This window comes from Liolophura sinensis, chromosome 8 (genome assembly GCF_032854445.1).
Source record: "Liolophura sinensis isolate JHLJ2023 chromosome 8, CUHK_Ljap_v2, whole genome shotgun sequence".
NCBI classification, from domain to species: Eukaryota; Metazoa; Mollusca; class Polyplacophora; order Chitonida; family Chitonidae; genus Liolophura; species Liolophura sinensis.
In genome coordinates, this window is record NC_088302.1 from 36,025,018 (window position 1) to 36,047,294 (window position 22,277).

The 22,277-nt window shown below is 38.2% G+C and overlaps 2 protein-coding genes across 2 annotated transcripts in view; one reads left to right on the plus strand and one right to left on the minus strand.

The window, feature by feature from the left end:
* The window catches only part of LOC135474015 (kelch-like protein 5), a 66,510-nt gene extending 57,423 nt beyond the window's left edge, over positions 1-9,087 (plus strand). Inside the window, 9 exon segments of the mRNA XM_064753996.1 lie at positions 1,925-2,121; positions 2,506-2,563; positions 2,566-2,709; positions 2,954-3,151; positions 4,358-4,582; positions 4,959-5,121; positions 5,480-5,692; positions 6,158-6,329; positions 6,586-9,087. Coding sequence (XP_064610066.1) covers positions 1,925-2,121; positions 2,506-2,563; positions 2,566-2,709; positions 2,954-3,151; positions 4,358-4,582; positions 4,959-5,121; positions 5,480-5,692; positions 6,158-6,329; positions 6,586-6,645 — 1,430 coding nt within the window. The 3' untranslated portion in view covers positions 6,646-9,087.
* Positions 9,088-9,214: 127 nt separating this feature from the next.
* Positions 9,215-22,277, minus strand: part of LOC135473473 (uncharacterized) — a 40,758-nt gene continuing 27,695 nt past the window's right edge. The window contains 20 exon segments of the mRNA XM_064753324.1: positions 9,215-10,307; positions 11,315-11,462; positions 12,152-12,229; positions 12,529-12,651; positions 13,003-13,142; positions 13,682-13,818; positions 14,001-14,135; positions 14,939-15,072; positions 15,377-15,430; positions 15,686-15,796; positions 15,798-15,825; positions 16,596-16,711; positions 16,988-17,086; positions 18,266-18,412; positions 18,826-18,960; positions 19,273-19,363; positions 20,042-20,094; positions 20,374-20,448; positions 21,378-21,471; positions 21,758-21,871. Of these exon segments, the coding sequence (XP_064609394.1) occupies positions 10,171-10,307; positions 11,315-11,462; positions 12,152-12,229; positions 12,529-12,651; positions 13,003-13,142; positions 13,682-13,818; positions 14,001-14,135; positions 14,939-15,072; positions 15,377-15,430; positions 15,686-15,796; positions 15,798-15,825; positions 16,596-16,711; positions 16,988-17,086; positions 18,266-18,412; positions 18,826-18,960; positions 19,273-19,363; positions 20,042-20,094; positions 20,374-20,448; positions 21,378-21,471; positions 21,758-21,871 (2,149 nt within the window). The 3' untranslated portion in view covers positions 9,215-10,170.

Below are 22,277 nucleotides of genomic sequence, written 5' to 3' on the forward strand. Positions count from 1 at the left end.
GTATGTGGAAAACTAATCTGTACATATATACGAGAAAAGAATGTTTTGTACATGTATATGCAGGTGACTCTACATTCTGTAATTGGATACGAACATGGAGAAATTGCTTCTGGTGGACGAATTCTTATATTAACAAAGAATGTTTTCCACGTACATGTATTGCCATTTTTAATCTACAGTTACATCTGTACAGGGAAGCAAATGAAGTAGGCCTGCATGTATAAAGCCAAAACATAAAGGCCATTTATGCAGAGCTACAAGTACTTGGAATCTATATTTACTTTCAAGAAGTCAATCCAGGCTATTCCTACACATACCCTATTCAGGACTCTTTCCAAATGGTACAATCAAAATGCTTCGACCACTCTGAGAATCCTTGTATTTTTTCTAAATTGACATACAGGGTTTATAAAATACAACATGGCAAAGTGCCCTGTCTTGGCCAATGATGACAAAAATCTATTCACTTTACTTTTTATATATTGATGCCCCATGTGACATTTTCTTCTGCTGTTGACAGTATTATATCAGCACATGTTTAGGAGTCTTCCTATGCTGCCAGCATTTGCAGTTGTGGTAGAAGATGCCATTAGTGACATTTTTTAGAATTTGCAATTTTGGGAGTTTCGTCTCTTAGTTTTAAATCATATCATTTTAGTACGGCAGATGTCTGCCATACTGGTTTTTTTTTTGAGGATCACGTCCGGTTTGTAACGCTGGATATTTCAACTTTTTGGTCTATGGAAAAAACTTAAAACATATTTTATAGTTGTATGACTTGATATACATTTATTTAAGTGTTGTTGCACTTTTCACCACAGTAAACTTAATGCCGATCATGGAATATAAGTGTTTTTTACTGTGATAAAAAATGACACATTTTCCGTAACTGAACAAAGTAGGTATGGGGATGCCATGTAGAAAGTGGTGTAAGTCACAGTATCCGTCATACAAACCCCACAGTGTTTTCAGCGCTAGAATGTGTGCTATACCCAAAAAGTATAAATCTAGGCACACCCCATCGCCCTCCCGCCTCAAATAATAGAACTGTCCAAATATAATTCTCTGTGGATGACATCTGAATTCTAATCTCTTCAGATCTGGGACAGAACATAGCTACCATTTCCCAGCCTACGTTCTCATATTACTGGATGACATAGTACAGTAGTCTCCGTCACCGCTGTCAAAAGTGCATGTCAAGAATTCATTTTTTCAATGTACATTTCTCTGGTGTGTAAAGAATTACTGTAAATGACCTAAAATTTCAATGAATACAAAGTTACACATTTTACCTGATGAGTGTTCTGTTGATCTTAAAAAGGGTGTTTTTCGGCTGATTTGGTAGGTAGGATGATACATTTACTGGAAAAATGTATTTTTTTAGCACCAGAAGTAATATTTGATGGCCTTCCATTTATCTCTGAAAATGTCTTTTTTTCAGAAGTTTCAGGTCGTATATACTAACAAGTTTGCTCTGGCTTTAAATGGTGGTGTTAGACGGAACTTCCTGCTGTAATTGTCTAGGTGTACCTGCACTAGGTCATGCAGACATTGGCTGTTGAACAGATTCTGTGCATGTATAGTTATACAGCTCACCTGTTTACAGCATTTGTATAGTTGTGTAAGGTGTAGATGTATTTGGTTAGCCACAGGCTACAATACAGCTCACTCTTCACTCTTTTATGTGACCTAAAATAGTTGGTAGTCTTATTTACATGCACCAGGGGAACAAACAAGAGCCCAACCAGATTTTGAAGGCAGTGAGCCAGCCAGCAAGCCAGTATGGAGGATTTTGTAGTATCTATATTTTCAACTGGTTTCGGATATATACGAATCATGATATCATGTGTATACCAAGTGCTGTCTGATAGTTTTCTGTATATCTGTTGAAAAATTCATGTTTATATTTATTTGATTGTTGCAGGGCGTATTGACCTGAGAGAAGAGACGGTAGAGAGTCTGTTGTCCACTGCCTGTTTACTTCAGCTCTCCGAAGTGGTCGAGGCTTGCTGTATTTTCCTCATGAAGCAACTACACCCTTCCAACTGTATCGGGATTCGTCAGTTTGCAGATGCTCAGGGCTGTACAGACCTCTTCAAAGTCGCCAATAATTATGTCACTGTAAGTACTGGTGCCCACATTGTACTCACAGGGACTATACTTAATATAGGTAATCTGAAGTATACTAAATGTCAAGTCTGGCTCAAATGAAATACCAGTCTTATCATAGTACTTCTTATTAATAGCCCTGATGTTTTTCTGTTATTAAAGTAATGATTTTTAGTTTTCTCACATGGTGCTGTAGTTAACCACGAGACATTAAATACTCTTCTGTTCTCTTTTTCCTATTTTAAATGTTTTAGAGAAGATAAAGTTTTTTGGATGCACAATCCAACATATAACATATGCCCTTGCAGGCAGAGTGCCTCTGTGAACTTTTATTGATTTCAATTATCAGACTAACCAGATTTTAGTTTAGATTATCTCCCTTCTGTCACTCTCCAGGAAAACTTTGTGGAGGTGATGCACAACCAGGAGTTTCTGATTTTATCAGCTGATGAAGTGGCAAGCTGCTATCCTGTGATGATCTCAATGTGCCCAATGAGGAGACAATATTCCAGGCACTGGTCATGTGGGCCAAGCACGATATTCAGGGCCGCAAGAAGCACCTTCCCAAACTCCTTGCACACATTAAACTACCTCTCATGTCTTTTCTTTTCTTTTCTCCTAACTTCTACAGTTGTAAATCTGACTTTTGTCATTGAAGTGAAAAATTCTAACACCAATAAATCAATTGGTGTAACCGTTGTGATCATTATTCAGGCTTAGCAGTTACGATGCATTAGTATGTGATGACAAGATGTCATAATTCCATTACATTTAATATACTTACACATATTACAAATATTACATTTTACTTACACATATTACAAATATTACATTTTAATCGTCGCATTGCAGTTTATTGCGGACCATGTTGAAACCAATCCTCTTTTTCGTGATGACAAGGAATGTCAGTCTTTGATAATGGAGGCACTAAAGTACCATCTGCTCCCTGAACGACGCTCCTCATTCCAGAGTCCACGTACCAAGCCCCGCAAGTCTACGGTGGGAGTGTTGTATGCTGTGGGTGGGATGGACTGTACCAAAGGTGCGTAACCATACCAACTCTGTACTGCCTGGTGTGTGATCAACAGTTCTGATAGATTACCTTCATCGGTCATCATCTGCTGTGTCCTAGCAACTCTTCTATGTACATGTAGTCGCACACTGAGTTTCAGTGTCTTCACTGATTACCAAGGTTCACCTCAGAGTATACCACCAGACACAGACTTACCAGACACATGGATTAATAACAGTCATTTGTGATGAAGTTCTTTGTTTGCCTGTCACAGCAATAGCCATGTGATTAAGGTTTTGCAAGCGGTACCACCTGTCACTGGTTTACCTACATAGTATATGTAGGTGAAGGTGTTTTGTCTGCATGCCACAATATTGACTGAGACTTGAGTCGATGGTAATAGCTTTTTTATAAAGTTGGCCCACTGCTTTCTGAACTCAACAAAATCAACAATCTTGACTAATGGGCGTAAATAAAGCACACGCTGTTTAAGTAAACATGGCCTTTAACTAATGTACCTGTATTGAAAGTTTCTTATTTGTCTCTCTTAGACAGAGAAACTAAGTTCTCTTAGCTTAGCAAAGAGATGATATCCGGATGTGTACAGCAAAGAATTTGTCACATTTATCGTTTGGGTTACTGTGATTTTTCAACCCTTTTGCAAGGTGTTTATTCAAGCATATTTTGAGTGCATTATGCTGGGTATACTTATGAACTTATACGTTTTCTGAAGCTCTGAAATTAACCACCCCATGCATTATAGTTTTTATTTCCAAAACCTTCCATATGTGAAAAGGTTGAGGAATTAGGGCACTTGCTGTATATATGGTGCTAAATGTACAACTAAGTACTTAATAGGGGCGTGCGGGGCTCATTTGGTTAGCGCACTAGCGCAGCATAATGACCCAGAAGCCTCTCACCAATGCTGTCGCTGTGAATTCAAGTCCAGTTCATGCTGGCTTCCTCTCCGGCCTTAAGTGGGAAGGTCTGACAGCAACCTGTGGATGCTCGTGGGTTTTCCCCGGGTTCTGCCCGGTTTCCTCCCACCATAATGCTGGCCGTCGTCGTATATGTGAAATAGTCTTGAGTACGGTGTAAAACACCAATCAATAAATTAAGTACCTAATATAGTCGAGGTATTGTGTGTGTATAGGAAGACAAGTATAAGTACAGTAGAACTGCAGAATTGTAAAAGTGTAGGCAGATTCTTATGTGGACTGTGTTCACTTATTTCAGGAGCTACCAGCATAGAGAAGTATGACCTGCGAACCAACACCTGGACCCAGGTAGCCAACATGAATGGGCGTCGCCTCCAGTTTGGGGTGGCTGTCCTGGAGGAAAAGCTATATGTGGTTGGAGGACGGGACGGCCTTAAGACCCTCAACACTGTCGAGTGTTACGACCCTAAGAAGAAAACTTGGAATTTGATGCCCGCCATGTCAACACACAGGCACGGACTGGGTATGTTGGACAATTCCAGGGAGGATTCTTTATTTAATTTTCAGGAATTTTTCCACTTTGCAATGGTGATCAGTTTTGTGAGTGGAGGAACCATCGGGGCCCTGGGTAAACCACCAAAATTTACACAACATTTACATAAGATAAGTGATCTTCAAATCGAACAGAAGAATGTAAAAACGGCCATATGAGCGACATCTAGCGGTTATTTATAGGGAAGGTCATATTGTAAGATCAGAGAATTCTATCAGATAATTATTTATTAATTGTCTTTGTGGATGTCTTGTGCAGTCAGCTGGTTTTGAGATACTCATTCTTTGCATTTTTTTCCAAACAAAAATTGTCAGATTGAAAATGGTGCTTTTGTGCATGCTTGCAGGTGTGGGGGTGCTGGAGGGACCAATGTATGCTGTGGGCGGTCACGATGGGTGGTCTTACCTCAATACTGTAGAACGCTGGGACCCGCAGGCCCGCCAGTGGAGCTACGTCGCCCCCATGTCTACCTCCAGGAGCACTGTGGGTGTGGCGGTCTTGGGAGGAAAGTGAGTTGTGTCTTTATGAGGAAATCCTGTTACAGCATTTCTGTTCACATTTACATACATTTTTATTGGGATTATGCATGGCAGGTACATGGATATTATGCAAATTATGAAAAATTTGCCTGAAAAAACTCTCAGAATCTGGCAAACTAAGTCCCTTAGTCCTGGACGAAATTTTAGGTCAAGTAGAGTAGATCAGTATGTAATAGTATAGAATGTCATAAAAGAATCATTGTCAGATTGACAGTTCAATTTGCTTGATAGGAGATCATAATTATAGTCGGTCTTTTTCTGTTTATGTCTGAAATATGTACGGTAGTCCACTCTATTCTCAACTGGCTATATTGTTGTTGTATTGCAGGCTATACGCTGTTGGAGGCCGGGATGGCAGTTCCTGTCTACGCTCAGTCGAGTGTTTTGACCCTCACACCAACAAATGGACTCTGTGTACACCCATGTCAAAGCGGCGTGGTGGGGTGGGGGTAGCCACCTGTAATGGGTTCTTATACGCACTTGGTGGTCATGATGCCCCAGCCAGTAACCCCACTTGTAGCAGATTTGACTGTGCTGAAAGGTGAGAAGAGTTGTCTCCCTTGCTTTCCATATTTTAACGTGATGATCTTGCACAATCTAAATTGCAATCACCTATAAGGCCACACGCACAGTAGCCAATACTTCTTGAGCCATTGCTGCTGATTGTATGTACAGATCAACCTCTCATTGGATTGGCTGCAAATGTTAGTCAGATGATTTTGTCAGGTACCTGGAGAAGGCAGTGATTTTTTCTCCAACTGTGTCTTAAGTAAAAACTCCTAAGAACACCAGATAAATGAAAACATTTCTGTTTTTCTGGATCCAGTACAGAATCTCCAGATCAGAATCATCTTCAGTGCTGAACTTTGTCTGATCCAGCAAGTGAACCAAAAACAGGTGATGGGTTGATTAATTGCAGGGTTTTTTTTTCATAGCATAAACACTATCAGATTTCTGATAACCTGCATTTACTTTTATCTGAAACACTGTTTCACTCTTACTTCAGGTACGACCCTAAAACAGATCAGTGGACTATCATAGCCCCGATCAGCTCCCCCCGGGACGCTGTGGGCGTGTGCGTGTTGGGGGACAAGCTCTACGCTGTAGGGGGATATGATGGGCAGCAGTACCTTAACGATGTTGAGTGCTATGAAGCTCTTACCAATGAGTGGACAAAGGTAAGATTTCAGTAACTGATCTTTATTGTTGTGCACCGTCAAAGGGAAACACAATCAACACTGATTGGTCGACATGATATATTTCATTATGAATAATTTGGGGGATCCACACATGTGGACAATTTGCAGTACTCATTCTCATGTTTATGTGGCTGGCATAGTAACACTACTAGAAAATCTTCTGGTACTCTACATATGCTTACACATAAAATCGCAAAAAAAGTCTATGTCTGAATGTGTGTTATCTGTGTTGTAGGTGGCAGCCCTGTGCACTGGCAGAGCGGGAGCGTGTGTTGTACATGTGCCTAATAGTTGACTAGAGTGGGACAGACGGTCACTGTCTCTGCTCAGAAAATGGCCGTCTGGGTTTTTCTGGCAGAAGCGGCGCGATTCTACAACAACGCTCGTGTAGAGTAAACCTGCACACTGTGTATAAAACACCGCTGTTTTCGTCTACTGCTGCTGCTGTTTGCTTCTGCAGTTGTGTGCTTTGTGTTTGCTCTACAGTCGCTCTCTGCCAGACTTTGCTTTTCACCTCATGGATTTTTACCCAGGAGTGACCTCCCCTGCCAAAGATGACCTCTCACCAACACCTTCACAGACTTACTGACTGCTGAGCTCATGACATCTTTCATTTCCTTCTGTTGTGTAGCCTTACAAGTGCATGTGTGGCGCCTGAATGCTGCCATGGTACACGTGTGGTGAATAAGGAAATCAGGTAACCTGGCATTAGGCATGTCAGGTTGACCAGTTCAGTACTGAACAGACAGTGCTAGTTTTATTGATTGAATTTGCTGTTGTTGTTGTAATAAATTGTTCATCACTCGTGTGCTGGAGCAGAGTTCATTGCTATAAAGATAGCTAGTACACAGAATGGAGATTCATGTGTTTATGTTATGTTTTAGCTCTTAGCACATCTCACGTTACTGAAACACATTACGAACTGACAGCCTGGTAATGACATTGTCATTTCTGAATACAAGAGCAGCAACATACAGTCGATGATGGTGAACTGTCATGGGCTATGCCAAGTTCCTCTGATAGTTTTTACTCCAGTACAATTGTTTACATACGTGACAGGGCTCCCTTTCTTTAAGCTAGTTGATCCAACCAGTTCGTGTGTTTCCACCTTGCATCTTTCCACCATACTTCGTGTATGTTTGTTGAGTTTGTCATGAGATGCGAGAAGAAACATCCCAAACAAATTCAGAGAACAATGGCTTTATGCTTCCTAACAGTTCCTAATTTGATCAAATTTTCTATTGATAGGACTGTTTCATAATCCGGGCCCAGATGTTCGAAAACAGCCAGTGCTGGTATTAACTTCTATCTCCATTTTATTCCAGTTTATTGTGAATCAAAATGAGTCCTGCAATAAGATTTAAGTGCAACTTAATTTTTTAATACACATTTGAACAAAAGTGTACCATACAGATGAAGGTAACCTGAAAGAGGCTACATACATGTAAATCATCTGAGACATTGATGTCCTGAATACATAGAAAATCCTATTTTTATGGCAAAAGGCTGCTAGATTATTTCTCACATGTCAAACTCATTGTAAGATTGGTGCTATTGAAACTCTATGTTTGACTGCTGCCAACCAATCTTACATGCACATTGTGTTTTTAAGAGATGTTTAGTGGCTGTGTGGAAAGTGCGTGGTCATATGTACCATATTTGTGTACCATTCATGAATATCAGTGCCCTGTTTTGTGTATTGTTGACATTTTTTATCATGGTGAGTGTGAGGGACTATTACAAGGAATTCCTCTCGTTTTATCTACAGCAAGGCTCTTCCTCTAATAATTTTATCTCGGGGGGATTTATCAAATTTATCTCTCATGTTTTACGACAGTGTAAAGTTACAAAATGCTTCACATTACCGTTTCTCATTGCCTGGATTTATGGTGACTTAGTGTAACAAGGGTGTTCAAACTTTGTGTTGTACTGAGCCTTAGAAAAGGTAGAACATTAAAACATGTACATCAACACTTGTTGAACAAGGATATTAACTTTATATTTAAACCTTACCATTTTGATTTACCAACATCCATTACTTAATGTGGGGCCAATGTTTTTGAGGAACATTTGGATTTAATGCAGTTACATCTTACAAACTATTCATGTGATAATTTGACTTCCTAAATCTCTCTCAATATTCTTTGATCTGATGTACATGTTGACTAATTTCATGAAAAAATCCTTATCACATGTTCAAGATTCTTTTTCATTTATATGTTATATTCTCACGTGTTATCACAAGGTTGGCTTCTAAAATATGTTAAGTGATGTTTTTGTTGGGAAATTTTTTGAGCACTGTCAGAATTTTCAAGATGAGGAAATGGTGTCTGTTTTTAGCTGTGTGTTTAGCAGTACAATCATGTACATTTTTCTGGCTGTCCCCTTTTCTACATGGCTTTTAGGAATCTCAGTGTTTTTCTTTTATTAGGAATCTCAGTGTTTTTCTTTTATCATGTGATCACTTCAGTATAAGCACACTTTGCTGTTTGACCTCGTTTGTACGTAAACTTTCCTAACTCCGTGGGTTTAAGCACTTTGTGTGGTTTCTGTAGTTTCATCTTCTGTAGTCACTCGCACATAAACTGAAGATTCTGTGTTAAATAATGTGTGTCTGTTCATCAGCATCGAGTGCTTAAGTGTTCAGTCTCATCTCTGTTAGTTTCTTATATAAATATTGTATATAAGAGTTGTATTTTGATATACTCCACACAAAAATAAATCCTATAAACAGTAATGGCTGAGATATTGTCATCTTTATTGGCTCAATCGTTTTGTGTGAGCCCTACTTTGTACATGCTATTTATTTGTATAATGCCCTAAATGGGACAGATGGCATGAAATATCTTACAGCTTGGACGGATCAATTACACATGTAAAGTACTGCAATTCACCATCATTATTTCAACAAAATTTAAAAAAAAAAAATACTGCTGTGACATTTTGGCAGAACAGTTGCTTCATATCATTTATTTCACAGCCATATGGACGGATGTTCAACGGCATCACAATGTTTTTCCATACTGATATATATGGGTACTTGAAAAATACATGTGAAAAAAATTATTTCCACATGTTATTCAATGAATATTAAGAAGCAATATGTATTGTATAGGTGAATACTGAATACTTGAAAATAAATAAAATTATCTATCACAGCAATGCTTAACTAAATACTAAACAAGAAATACAGGTAATGTGTATTTCCTGAAAATAAATGTACATATACTATGCACATCACTTATTCTGAAGCGGTCGTGTACATGTAATGGCCACATCACTGATTCTGAATAGGCCGTGTACATGTAATGGCCACATCACTGATTCTGAATTAGCTGTGTACATGTACTGGCCAAATCACTGATGCCAAAGTGGTTGTGTACATGTACTGGCCACTTCACTGACTCTAAAGAGGTCGTGTACATGTACTGGGCACATCACTGATTCTGAATTAATTGTGTACATGTACTGGCCAAATCACTGATGCCAAAGTGGTTGTGTACATGTAATGGCCACTTCACTGACTCTGAAGAGGTCGTGTACATGTACTGGGCACATCACTGATTCTGAATTAGCTGTGTACATGTACTGGCCAAATCACTGATGCCAAAGTGTACATCTGATGGTCTCTCAACTGATTCTGAAGAGGTTGTTAGGTACATCTGAAGTGTAAATCACTGAAACCAATGTTTCAAGTGGTGGTTGATTTTTAATATGGAACGTGATTTGCCCTGTCTAAATCAAGAATGGCGCCAGCTCGGGTACATGTACAATGCTGTCAATCCACTCAGCATGGCTATTAAAAATCTCAACAGTGTCCTCAATCCCCAGAAAGCTGACTTTGTATGGCTACTGCCCATCTATAATCCGCAAATGCCTCTTTCTTCTTTCCCAGTTTCCCTCTGACATCAGCTCTGCGTTTGAGAACTAGTGGGTCATCCGGCTTCAGAGACAAAGCTACAAAACACACAAAATACAAAAATGTACACAGCCTGAAATAATAACCTTTGCATCATAAGAAGAGGAAATACACAGAATGATATGAACGAAGATTGATTAAAGAAACTGGATTAATGTCCTGGGAAATGTTAATGACTTAGTGGTGATAGCTTTTTCTTCTCAGAAAGCGTGGCTCTACAGAATACTAGTACCAATACACTTTATGTTTCACTTAACACTAAACATTTCCTCATTAAAAGTACTCAAGGTTACTCGATGTGTTAGGCTTTGCATCAAACTAAACCTCTATTTTGTACCACGTACATCACTTGTACTCTGGATCTTGGTGTTTCTTTGCACAATTGATTTACTCGCTTGCACATGGCGTATACCATCCCAATATCAATGGTTGAATGAAAACCGGGCAATCCTGCATAAATGAACTCCCATTACCAGTTTACACTTCAGGAATGTGGTTCATTTATTTATTTTATTTATTTGATTCATGTTTTACGCAGTACTCAAGAATATTTCACTTATACGACGACGGCCAGCATTATGGGAGGAAACCGGGCAGAGCCCGGGGGAAACCCATGACCATCCGCAGGTTGCTGTCAGACCTTCCCACTTATGGCCGGAGAAGAAGCCAGCATGAGGTGGACTGGAACCGCATTGGTGGGAGGCTCCTGGGTCATTACACTGCACTAGCGGGCTAACCAACTGAATTTGGTTCAGTTGGTTAACCAACTGAGCATGAAAAGTCTACACGATAAATCACACTTTGCTTTACTGGCTTTGCTTCTAACTTTGACAGAGTAAGTCCTTATTTATAATAACAGTGATGTAAGTGGGGACTTCAGACAAAACCTGAAATGGTTATGACCAGCTTTTCTACAATACCCCTATTCTTTTAGAACTTCATTGTTTTAACGTAAAGGAAAGCCCTGAAAAATGTGAAATAACAACAACAAAACATGCAATCAGGTAAAAACATCACCGTTATGGAAACACAAAGTTTTCTCTACCTTTGTTGTAGTCTGCCTCTGCTTTGTCGTACTTCTGCGTGGAAGCGTACAGGTTTCCCCTGTTGAAGTAGATGTGAGCTGAGTACGGGCTCAGCCTGATGGCCACCTTGAAGTCTTCCAAAGCCCCTGTGGCATCTCTCTGCATCACCTATCAATACATATACTCAGTGTGAAACATTGTCTTGGAGTATGCCATTAGTATGTCAGTGATTTGCATGTGGTAATTCAGGACTTGATCTGGAAATGAATTATATTTGGTTGGTTGCACAGAGACAAATCTATGCAAGATATGACACTTCACATGGCCAGTGAAATGACAGTGGCATTGCTCAAGACAAGCTACTATATAGCTGCAGTGATCAGTGCAGCTGTAACTCAACCTGACACATTAATGCGCAGGTTTTTTTGACATACAATTAAACGGTTTAATGAAAGATTGATGTCCCTTTGAGACATGACGTCATAGTTTTACAGCACAGTAGGGCCAATCTATCTATTTCAACATGTGGTGGTATACAGAATATAGGAACCAATGAAACAGGATTAGATAGATCTTCTGAGTTTACATTCTAGAGTACATTTGGGTTTCCAATACAAATAATGATGTTCTGTTGGTAGGGTGATCACTACCATGATGTTAAAAGACAGGTACTCCTATACAGTGCCATAAAGCAGCAACATCATTTTGCACTGGGACGTCACTTGTAATGACGAAAAATGCGTTTTGCAGATATGGCATAATGCCTGATATATGACACCTGCTGACACCATTCCACACTAGAATTCATCAGCATTTCAGCATGCTTGATGTGGAATTATGATGTAGCTTGACCTTACCCTGGTAATCGCTCTGTTCAGATAGGCTGATTCATCCCTGGGATTGTACTGAACAGCCTTAGAGTAATAGTCCAAAGCCTGAAATAAAAAAAAAAACAGAAGTAAACATCAAATAGAGTAAAATTATTAATTCTGAACATTTAGTATTTATCAGCAATGTCTTGTAAATCACTTCACAATAATAAACTACCTTGTCAGATACGAGGATGGGAACCAGTAAATATGCATTTCTATGTTTTCTACGAGATTCCAGTGAATGTCATTGCCAGCGGATATTACAATATGAGTATGACATTGCCCTCAATAACTCATCACATAAACAAACCTCTACAGAAGATCACAAGAATAAGCCTGGAAGTCTGGAGATTTATACCAACCTGCTTGAAATGACGGGTATGGAAGTAGATATTGGCAGCATTGAAGTAAGCCAGAGCATAGGTTGGGTCTTTCTTCAGAGCCAGGTGATAGTCCTTCATAGCATTGACTCCATCCTTCATGAACTGTACAACAGACACAGAAATGTGATACATACACCGCATGCTCTTCCAAACTACATATATGTGTACAGATAAATATACTCTTGCTACCATATGGATATCTTGAGTATTAGAAATGGCAGAGAGAAGAAATTTTATACGTTTGAAACAAACTCTTGTTAGAGTGCCAAGTATGCAAAAATGAAAGCGCAGCAGAAGTAAAATTATATTTGTCACTTTCATACATCTGTTTCTCCAGTTACAATGTTGTTACATGTACAAGGCCAGTCAAATTGAAAATGTGACCACTTAAATGTGTCAGGTTTTTCCTCCCTGTACTGTAAAGTAAGGTACAAGTTCAATTCTCAGCCCTACCTGGTTTATAACTCCCCTGTTGGTGTACAGTTCTGCTGACGGGGAGACGTTGATGGCAGCGCTGATATCCTGGAATGCTGCAAACTTGTCACTCATCTGTAGATTGACTATGGCTCTCCCTTCAAGCGCAGGTTGGTACTCTAGGGAAAAATAATATTAAATCTTTTCAGTGCATTGAAACATCGGGATGGAAGATTTGACACGTTTATACATGGCCCTTACCTTAAAACCAATGACGTGAATAATCGGTTTTATTGTCAGAATTGTTGGGTACTAGTACCTGGTGAGTATGAGTGGTTTAATCCAGGCACCCCTCCACCCTTTAACCAAACTACCATCATGTACTCAGAAAATTCTTGAGCACAAAGTTAGAGGATACATGAAAAGGAATGATAAAATGAAAAGCAGAAAAAGGAAGGAAAAAAGATATGCCAAAACAATGAGAAAAATATTATATTTCTTAACACCTTCTATGTTTTATGCATACTTAGAGTCAGTGGATGGGAATATTCAGAAATGACATCATCAATGAACAAACTTGAAACAAGTGACTAATACCTCCAATCTTATCTTCATTTAATCAAGCTAGTGATGTACGATGACATCTACCTTGATTTACAGAGCCATATTAACTCTTCAAAGCCCTGAACTTTATTTAATAAATAAGCCTGTGACTTACTTGGATTGATGGCAATGGCAGCAGTAAACTGCCTCCAGGCCTGCATGAAGGAGCCATGCACCTGTAGTGAGTAGGCCAGGTTAACTCGGGCAGGTAAGAAGTTTGGGTTCAACACCAAGGCTCTCTGGTAGTCTGATCTGAAATATATACATTAGAAACATATTAAAATTGTTTCATCTACTAGTTATCATGGTCTTAGCAGGTATTTCGTCATGGCCATGTCATGGAAGTGTGAGTTGCTAACAGAATGTCACAGTTAATTATCATTAAGAAATCTCCTCAGAGGTACCTAATGAATGCTGTTGAGCAGATCACTTACCTGGCTTGATTCAATCCTGCCTTGTGACCATAGTCCATGTATACATTGCCACGGGCAACCAGGGCATTCAGGAAGAATGGGTTCTCTGTCAGACTCTTAGTGAAAGCCACGACTGACAGCTGCAGCTGATTCAACCTGAACAGGGAACAGAAAAAATATCTGTCAAGTATTTTTTCTAACTTTTCAGTCTGAATGAAAGTTGATAACTTTAAGACTTTTTATGAATGCAGAAATGCTTTTTTTCTGGGTTTGCCCCTCTTGAATACTGTCTTAAACAACATTATTTTTTGTCAAAAGAGGTGAGGAAAGTTAGCTAGCAATCATGCCAGTTTTCTGATTGTCAACCAACATGTATTGTATCATTCTGAGAGCATTTTTGTATTGCCCAGATTAAAAAACTTTCATAAATTGTATAAAAGCTCAAAGATAACCAGCCTAATCAACGTAATTTCACGCTCAAAATCAAATTAAATAAATTGTATAAAAGCTCAAAGATAACCAGCCTAATCAATGTAATTTCACGCTCAAAAACAAATTAGCAATTGGACACAAAAGGTAAAACAAAATCACCTATAATTTCAATCAATTCCTATACAGCCTATGGGCAGTCAGTTGCCATGAAGGTTGAAAATTTCCATGAAACTATAGGTGATTTATTGTCCCAGAAAACCACTTATACTTAAACCCACTTAACAAATTAAGTATATTATGAACATCACTAGTACTGTGAAGTATTACTTATGTACAACAGACGCATGGACTTGTATGTGAATATGTAATAAATCATTTCCATAGTACCTATAATCACTTAACTCCTACTGAGTGAGTTAATTACTTAGGTCAGCATACAGGGTATACTTGTTCATCAAACAAAACAATTTTCAGCATTCCTTGTGCATGTCATTTGTTACGATGTTCTGCTGAAAGTGAGGACTTACTTATGATAGCACAAGCCCAGTGAGTGATGGATGTTGCAGTTCCATGGGTGAAGTTTGCCTGCCGTCTTGAAGTCATACAGAGCATTGGTGTAGTCCCCTCTTTCAAAGTACAGCAGGCCTCTGTTTATCAGTACCTAGAGACAAAAACATATTTTGGAAACCATTGAAATACCTCTTATGACAACTGATTTTCAAGTGCCAAAATCACTCAGCTTGCTGTGGAATAATGAATACTAACATAGCAATATACGAAGTATTGTTTTACCATTTTTACAGTAGAACAGAAAGGAGATTTTAATCTAGGCTTTCAAATATGAATTTAATGACTGCATGGAATAAAATCAACCACACATCAGTTTATAAGGCAAGATAAATTGTTGAAAACCTGAAATTTGTGAAAAATATTAATCATATTAATCAAGAAATGTACAGACTCACCTTGATTGACAAATCATCGCCTAAGAGCAAGACTATACCATAGTCTGTCAAAGCCTGTTTTGAAACAAATCAGTCAAAAAAAAAGTCAAAAAATTTCCAATTTATGCATATGCAGGAACATAAGACCACTAAAAAAATCAGAACACAATTGTTTCCCTTGGTCTCCCTGTAAAAAATAAACCATTACCAGTTACATGACTGTGTAAGTTGTCGTTAATCATCTAAAAGTACTCACTATAATAATAACAGGCCATTAGAATCACAAGACGTGAAAACAGGAAAGACAAATTAACACTTTGGATATCTTGCCTTTTCATACTGCTTGTTTTCCTGGTAACACACAGCTCTGTTGAAATAGGCCAGGGAACATGTACTGTCTATTGCCAATGCGAACGTCAAGTCTCTTATGGCCAGTTCGTAGGGCTTTGATGTGGTACTTAAGAGCGCCCCTGGAAGAGGAAACATACCATCTAAAAATCAGGATTGAAAGAAGAAACATACCATCTAAAAATCAGGATTGGAAGAAGAAACATACCATCTAAAAAATCAGGATTGGAAGAAGAAACAAACCATCTAAAAATCAGGATTGGAAGAAGAAACATACCATCTAAAAAATCAGGATTGGAAGAAGAAACATACCATCTAAAAATCAGGATTGAAGAAGAAACATACCATCTAAAAATCAGGATTTATATCATAATAAGACTATTTAGTAAACCAAGGAGTAAAATAATTTTGTATTTCATATACCAAGACAGCAAGACAGCTTTAAACTTTTTTTGGTTGTAATTTCACAGAATTTCCACACATTTGCAAACACTCAGCTGATTAAACTCACCTGTGCAAGTAAGACCTTGCATCACCATCACACATTTACTTCACCTGATGACCATACACATAGTTCATTAAATCACCTGTACAGGTAAGCCCTCACATCATCTCTAGACATTTAATACCTCACCTGATGACCATACACACAGCTCATTAACTCCCCTGTATAGTAAACCGTCACATCATCACCATACTTGGCCTCACCTGGTGACCATATACACAGTTCATTAACTCACCTGCATAGGTAAGCCCTCACATCATCTTTACACATTCACCTCATCTGATGACCATACACACAGTTCATTAACTGACCTGTACAGGTAAGCCCTCACATCATCTCCACACATTAACCTCACCTGATGACCATATGCACATCTCATTAACTCACCTGTACAGGTAAGCCCTCACACTTCGTGGCTGTAACTTCAGAGCTTCGTTGCAATTCAAAATGGCTTTTGCATGTTTACCCTTCATTCCATAATAGCATGCTCTGCTTAAAAACACCTGAGAATATGAACAGAAATACTCTCAACAACTACAAGTTAAAAATTTTTGTGACTAAAACATGTCACCTCCTTTCAAAAGCTCTCCAGTTCTATAAAGGTCAATGCAATTTTGCCCAGCAGATATCACATGAATAAAGGTTACTCCAAGGCATGAGCATATAAAATGCGGCTCAACAGTTCTGATGATATTGACTGAAGAATGTTATTACATGCTAAAAATTACTCATCAAATGACAACAAGAATACTGACATACTCTAACAGTATCCCACAGACCTGGAATAGTTTGGGATTCAGGGCCAAAGCTCTGTTGAAGTCCTGTATTCCTTTAGCTTGTTTCAGTCGGATGCGAGTCAACCCTCTTCGATAGAATGCCTGAATAATGATGTTTTAATAGTAATGAGGTGATTAAAAGAGATTTGGCTGGTTTCCTAAGGTATATGCATGATTAAAAGAAAGATGAGTTCAATGCAAGCTCTTTTAAGTATGTGAAGAGTATGCTCTTTCCCATGACATAATTTTTAATACCCGTAAGACTGTGTGTTTGGTTATTAAACCTAAAACGTATAAAGATTTCAATCCCCCGCCTTTGTACCTTAATGAAAGATTGTTATCTTATGTCCAATCGTATACTTACCTTGGGCACATTATTACTGACAATTTGTCTGATGATGCGGACATTCTGTCTCAGAAAAGAAAGCTCTGTATTAGAGCCAACATGTTGATACGTAAGTTTAGTTCTTGTACTCAGCTTGTTAAAGTACAACTTTTTCGTAGTTTTTGTTGCAATATATACTGTTGTCAGCTTTGGTGTACTTTTCTGAAAAAGGTTATAAGCTCATTACGGGTCACTTACAATAATGCATTTAGATGGTTAATGTGTTTCAGGCGCGATTGTAGTGCCAGTTTTATGTTCTGCATTAATGGTGTACCGTCCTTTGGTGAATTACTGCGCAGGTCAGTGTATTGTTTCAGACGGAGACTTATGTTTACTGACAATTCCATCGTAATAAAACTCCTGAATAGTGACGCCAGTATAACATCTCGGCTTCAGGAGAGGTGGTCAGTTTTACTATACTGATGTGAAGTCGGTATATGTCGCCAATGTTATGTGTATATAATTAATTTTTTTTTTTTTTTTCTTTGTGTGTGTGTGTTTATCTTTTTTTATATGGACAATTCAGTCTGAAATAAAGCTCTATCTATCTATCTATCTATCTGAGTCAAAATCTAGTATCAAGTAGCTTTCAGGTAAGTAAAAACACTGGTTGGACCATAAGTGAATAGGCAGCCCACAGAACTCATTCCCACCTCTAACAAAGCGGTCCAATGCTATGAACTTTTTTGTTCTTTTCTTTATTACATCACAATTCTCGCTGTTTGTGCGCTCATAAAACACATATGAAATGCACAAGCACTGCAATGTCACTGAAGAAAACGATGCGTTCCACTGCGATCTGGACCTTTGTGTAGCTTATCCTCGAGTCTCCCACTCCTTCTTGCCACTACTATACCTCATGCCTAAAACCAGAATTTTTGTATTGACTCGCTCACCTCTGCATAATGATTGTCAATCCTGATGGCATTATTAAAGGCCTCCAGGGCTGAGTTGTACATCCTCAGTTCTGTGTGACACATGCCAATCAGGTAATAAGTTTCAGCTGCCGCTATTGGCCACGAGTCATACTTGGACCAAGGCTTCTGCAATGGAGAACATCGGAAAAAGCCTTAACATTAAGATTAACTGACTAACACACAGACTGAAAGTTGTATTCTATTTCTTTTCTGTCTTTATGAACACTAGGCTGACCAGCACTTGGCCTAACCCTTTTGAGCTGTGCTAGATCAGATAGTTTTAGTTCAGTTTATCTTAACTCAATGACTTTATACATGAAGATGGATACCAACAAAGTTCAGTTAGGGAAATTTTTAATATGTATTCATTTTATTGTTGTTTTAACAAATTTACACTAGGAGTGGATAAACATCATATTACATGAACTGAATCTTGGAAACAGAAAACAACAACAGCGAAATGACTAATTAAAAATGGAGTGTTGAGTTCAATGTTGAGGGAATGAAGTCAGGATGAAAAGTGGGGCATATTCACTTACATACAAAGCCAAAGCTCTTTCAAAGCTCTCAGTGGCATCTTTAAAGGTTTTTGCCTTCATCTGTGTTTTTCCCAGCAGCATGAAGACTGGAGCTACTGGTCTAATACGAGTCTCTGCCATAAGAACATCCACGGCCTAAAACAGTCAATTATACACAAGCACAGTTATTTTCAACTTAACACACTTCAATACTTCTGCGCTTTTCTATTATTTTTTTTTCCTCATATTTCTCAAACATTGTGAAATCCTTACGAAAAAATGCAATTTGACAATTTTCTCTTCCCTGCGAACATCTATGATAATGTACATGTACATGTACATGTAGCACCAAAAAGTAAAAGTATAATATTTACACTTTAATTGTCTTCCATCTGATCAGACTGTTATATTAATTAGATTTTTCTGGTGAACTATTCTGACAGCTTCACAGACTATTTTCTGACTAACTTTGTCATAGTTTCTCAGGAAGCTTTGAACAACAGCCTGTTGTGTGGCATTTTCCACCATTCTCTCATCTCCACTCAGCTCAGATGCATGCCTGTCAAGAAAACACACAATTATCATTTCAGATCCTCAAATCATGTGAAACGTAACCAGTGTGCTGGCTTTTACATTAGTAGAGAAAATCTACTTTTGCCTTTTGTGAAGTAATTTCGGCACAACTTATTTTACAAACACCTTTTAGCACCTTTATATCTAAAGAGCAATTCAAAGTCCTGGGGGCCATTCACAAAATGCGTGTAGCGCTATGCCCACATAACTACTGTGGCCACGCAATACCTACAGTACTGGTAGCCATGGTAGTTATGTGCACGAAGCGCTATGCCACTTTGTGAAAAAGGTCCAGACGTTAACTATAAAACTATTAGACAGTGGGTTGTCATATTTGTAACAGTTTTAATAAGTTTACCCTACTTTTTATAACATATAACTCTCCTTTTGGATTTTAAATATGAAGGATATCAAAAATGCATGGAGTAGGACTAGCTTTTCTTGAGAGTTATTCCCCCTGATTCGTTTCTATTAAAAACATGATAATAGAGACATGCTACTCAGATACCAGGGGTGAAATAGGAAAATAAACCTGAACAATGTCAAAAACATATATTTTGGGATTTCATATTGCTGGTTACATTTCCAACAGAACAATCTATATTCAAAGAGCTATTTACAGTTACATGTATAACACCTTCCCACACTGCTTTCCACAACTCACCTTACACAGAAGGCAGCCAGCTCTAGGTTACCTTGCTGAAGAACAATCTGTCCCTAAAACCCAGAGGAGTACATAACAATGTGGAACAGCCCACACAATTTACCACTGGTGAAGAATATTCATGAATAATTAAAAATCTCAGAGGCATATTTTTATAACTGTAAAAGAAACATGTAACCTTTTTTTTCAACTTCCAAAACAGGATTCCCTTAATTTGACACTTTTATTGAAATTCTTGCTCTAAACCACAGACAGGTATTTGCTACCTTAATACATGGCTAGACCTGAAACAAATGTCCATTATAACTGTTCTTCTTTCCATATTGACTTACCCTGTGCATATAATAGTGGTGAACATCAGGATGAAGATGAATGGCTCTGGTGAAGTCCTTCAGGGCATTCTTCAGCTAAAGTGAAATGTTTTTAACGTTTAGCAAGTGTTTTTTATTTAGTCATTCATTCAGTCATTTAACCGACTGGCATTTTATGCAGTGTTGTATTGCCAGCAGATTTACTGGTGGAGGAAACCACCGCATCTTTCAGACACAAAGCTAAAGCGAAGCTCAATACTAGGAGCAGAACTAAATTAGGCTCTATCAGTTCTGCCTTGGTAATCTTGTTATACCTTCTTACAAACTGACTTTTCAGTTCTGCTTTTGTAATCTTGTTATAACTTCTTACAAAATGACTTTCAGTTCTGCTCTTGTCATTTTGTTATAACTTCTTACAAACTGACTTTCAGTTCTGCTGTGGTAATCTTGTTATAACTTCTTACAAACTGACTTTCAGTTCTGCTATGGTAATCTTGCTATAACTTCTTACAAAATGACTTTCAGTTCTGCTTTTGTAATCTTGTTATAACTTCTTACAAAATGACTTTCAGTTCTGCTCTTGTCATTTTGTTACAACTTCTTTAAAACTGACTTTCAGTTCTGCTGTGGTAATCTTGTTATAACTTCCTATGAACTGACTTTCAGTTCTGCTGTGGTAATCTTGTTATAACTTCCTATGAACTGACTTTCAGTTCTGCTATGGTAATCTTGTTATAACTTATGAACTGACTTTCAGTTCTGCTATGGTAATCTTGCTATAACTTCTTACAAACTGACTTTTCAGTTCTGCTGTGGTAATCTTGTTACAACTTCTTACAAACTGACTTTCAGTTCTGCTGTGGTAATCTTGTTATAACTTTTTACTAACCAACTTTCAGTTTAGGGTGGACCATGAAAGTTTAATCCATATTTCTTTCCCAAGGAATAGACTGAAACTAAGATATCTGAACATTTTTCATGCTCATGTATTTATAAATTGCGTACTTTAATTAAACATCACTCACATCCCGTATTTTATGGTAACATTCAGCTCTGCAGACAATGGCTCTCACACATGTGGGGTCAACCTTAATGGCAGCTGTGAACTTCTTTATTGCTCTGGGGGAAAAAAAACCCATTCAAGAATAGCATAAAAAGCTGATATGAAAGATAACTAGATGTAAATATGGCACAATGATCCTTAAGCTTAATAACTTCTAGTATCTATCACAACATCTCCCTCTTTCAAGCCATTCAGTAGGGTATGTGGGAAAATTGTGTGGGCATAGCGGAATCATGAGGATGACCATAAAGATGATCACTGTTACCCTGACTTGTGCTGTAGCCTATAATCACCCCCTTTCCAAAGTTCCACTCAACAGTTTACACCTGATAATTAACACACCTGGAGTAATCCTCAAATTTCTTCATGTAAATCAGCCCAAGGTTGATGTGAGCAACAGAGATGTCATTATCCAGCTTCAGTAAAGCCTCAAAGTCAGGAATGGCATCTTCCGGTCTGTAAAAAGAGATAATAACTAGTATAAGGAATCACAGTCTGAAATTAACTACTATCAGTCACCTTTACTGTCATGTCCAATGTATTCACTCTATTATTATTATTATTATCATACCATTCTTAGGTATATCTGTGTATGCTTGGACATTTACGTCGTACTGGTATTTAACAAAGTTTCAGCCATATGACGATGTTGAGTCATTCACTTTCTAAGGCATAATTAGATGAATTCCTTTGACCTGAATGTAAATATAACTCATGTTATGATAATTCTGCAGCACCACTCACTCAAATAATGAAAACTCATGGTCACTCTCACTCCCAAGCCTTGCAAAATAGTTGAAGCCACCTGACGAGCATAAGTAAATTGCACTCTTGATATTACAACTGATATTACAACTGATCT